Source organism: Zea mays, chromosome 3, assembly GCF_902167145.1.
Source record: "Zea mays cultivar B73 chromosome 3, Zm-B73-REFERENCE-NAM-5.0, whole genome shotgun sequence".
Classification (NCBI taxonomy): domain Eukaryota; kingdom Viridiplantae; phylum Streptophyta; class Magnoliopsida; order Poales; family Poaceae; genus Zea; species Zea mays.
Genome location: NC_050098.1, coordinates 203,537,802 through 203,540,712, shown reverse-complemented (window position 1 = coordinate 203,540,712; position 2,911 = coordinate 203,537,802). Strand labels below are relative to the sequence as shown.

The window sequence follows — 2,911 nt, the reverse complement described above, 5'->3', positions numbered from 1 at the left end:
TATTAGTTCCAAGTATAATATCTAATTATGGTTGGACCTAAATAAACATGATCTAACATTATTAGTTATTTATCACATTATAAATATGTGAACAAAACGAAACCTTAAAGTACTTCATGACAGATCTAGCGATGCTCTTTTCACCTTACCTACTCTAAAACATTATTAAGGAATTGAATAAATACCGTTCCCGTTGAGCAAAAAGTCAATAGTGCATGCCTTAAATAAAAAAAACAAAGGGAGTGTTGCAGAACACCCTTTATTTTGCAGCTACACACGCGTTTCGGCGTTTGAATCTCCTTCAGCTCAATCGCGCTAGCAACCTAGCATTGTGAGTTGTGAGAAGACCAAATGTTTTTGGGCCGCTTATTAGAATGGAGTTGGTTTGGGCCGCTGGGGACCGCAGAAGCGCCCAGCCTGAGAGAGCGGCAGGTCCCCAGCCCGACTCGCAGGCGCAGCGCGATTTGTCACGGGCGCGCTCAGCTCCAGTTCGCACTTCGCAGTGCGCGGCGTCGCGGTGGAGCGCCAAAACCTGAGCGCGGCACAGAGGCCAGAGCTGGTACGCGCACCATCCCCATGTTTGAGCGGCCAGGCCCAGACCACTACCGGTCCCGTCTTTCCACAGCGGTCAATAGGACGCAGTGGTAGCATGAGATAGGCACACAGGGACTGCACGGATACCCAGGCACGCTGCCTCTGCTGCAGTCACAGGCGGCCTCTGCGCGCCCCGGCGCAAGCACACTGCCCTCGAAAGCAACCGTGCCATGCCGTCCCCCGTCCCCCAATACACAGCCGGCGAGCCCTGCCCATCTGTCAATCCGCGCCCATCCGACGGTGGAGAGCAGCTCTCCGGCCCCTGCCTTCCTCGCGGGTCGCGGCTTTGAAGAAAGCTTTCTCCGTTTCTCCGGTTTCCACGCGCGCTCTCGGTCTCGGCTCTCGCTTCGCCAATCGCCACTGGGGAGTGCGTGCCTGCTCTAGTGCTCTGCGTCCACGGGCATGGACGCCGCTGCCCTCTTCTTCTCTCACCTCCTCCCCATCGTCGTCGTCGCGGCCATCGCGGGCGCGGCGCCACTGGACCCGCAGCAGCTGCTGGCGCTGCGCGCGCTCGGCCTGGGCGCGCACCCGCGCGCCGACCCCTGCGGCGCGGCCGCCGTTGTGGCCGCCGTGAACGCTTCCTGCGACGCGGGGGAGCCCTTCCGGCGTGTCACGTCGCTCGCCCTCACAAACTGCTCCGACACCACCTCCGTCTCGGCGGCGGCGCTCGAGGCGCTCGCGCCGTCACTCCGGGCGCTGGCGTTCTCCGACTGCCCGGCCGCGCCGCCGCGAGCTCTGCCCCCGGAGCAGCTGGCGTCCGGGCTCCGGGCATTCTCCTGCACCGCCTCGCTCCACCGCCTCTCCGCCGTGTGGCTCTCCCACCTCACCAATCTCACGGAGCTCGCCGTCGCGGACACGCCCCTCGCCACGGGCTCCCCCACTGAGCTCGCAGTCGTCGTCTCCCACATGGAGCACCTCACCCGGCTCACCGTCTCCAACGCCAACCTCTCTGGCTTCCTCCCGCACCACTGGCATTGCCCCAACCTCACCCACCTCGACCTGTCTGGCAACCGCATCACCGGCGCCATCCCGGATACCCTGACGCTCCTCGCCGGCATCACCCACATCAACCTCAGCTCCAACGCTCTCGATGGGCCCATCCCCACCTCCATCGGCGATCTCATCTCGCTCACCGCCCTGGACCTGTCCAATAACAGACTCTCCGGCGGCATCCCCGACACGCTCTCTACGCTGCCGGAGCTGGAGGTGCTCGACTTGGGCTCCAACCGGCTCAACGGCAGCATACCGCCGTTCCTGGCCGAGATGCATGGGCTGAGGGAGCTCAACCTCGAGAACAACGACTTCGACGGCATGGTTCCGTTCACCGCCAAGTTCCTGTCCAGGCTGCGCGTGTTCAGGGCCGCCGGGAACGGCAAGCTGTGCTACAACCGGTCCGTGCTGCCCGCTGAGCTCGCCATGAGCGTGGCTCCGTGCGACAAGTACGGGTTCCCGGTGCTGCCGCCCCCGGCCACGGCGCGGTCGGAGCGAAGCGCGGACTACGACGACGGCGGCGGGGACGGAGAGGCGGACGGCGGCGCCGACACGAGGGGTGGGCCCAGCGCCACGGTGCTCGGGGTGGCCATCGGGCTATCCTGCCTGGCGTTCCTTATCATCTTGCTCGTTTGCATCTGCAAGGTGTGCCGCTGAGGCCCGGCGCTGCCTCTGTTGCATGTCTTTTTGCTGAGTTCGTTAATCAGTTCTGCTGTTGCCCATTGGGATTGGAAGTGACGTGGAAAATGTATGGAGTACTGGTAGCTAGGGCTTAATTTATTCACCTGTAATTTTTTGGCGCCGTTCTTCGCTCTTGTTCGTGTTTCAGCCTTGAAGATGCGAAGAACAGCTTTATACAGAAGGAGCTTTTGGACCAGGTTATGACGAATGTTTTGGGTATGTGTTCTTAAAAACAACATATGGAATGTCAAAATCCACAAGAACAAGATCGGCCTACATTCATGAGAACTATTTGGTAGGGTTTATCGTCCTAGCAGAAGCCTGTGAAGCCATCCCGAACTAGCTTCGTTGGCTTCTCCTGAAAAAGAATCTACAACGACAATCACTCCAATAGGGATCCAGTCAGTCCTATTGGCCATCAGGTAGCAACCAGCAACTAATCATATACCCTGTGCTATGGGCATGTTTGGATTTAACCTAGTAAAAAATAACATTATTTTACCTGCTAACTAGAAGGACTAAACCTAAATCAAGCTTATACATCATGGATCGTGGAACTAGATAAGTTAGATTGTTGTTTTGATTTTTTTTTGGTCCTTAAAAAAACGATGGTAAGAGCATCTCTGAAAGGTTGCTGGGCATGTTC

The 2,911-nt window shown here is 58.2% G+C and overlaps 1 protein-coding gene across 1 annotated transcript; it reads left to right on the top strand.

Annotated features, from left to right (window-relative positions):
* Positions 1 to 615: 615 nt before the first annotated feature.
* On the top strand, positions 616 to 2,531 carry LOC103651210 (receptor-like protein 51). The gene has a single exon (XM_008676829.4). It carries the CDS (start codon positions 997 to 999, stop codon positions 2,239 to 2,241), a length of 1,245 nt encoding a protein of 414 aa, XP_008675051.1. The 5' UTR covers positions 616 to 996; the 3' UTR covers positions 2,242 to 2,531.
* Positions 2,532 to 2,911: the final 380 nt, after the last annotated feature.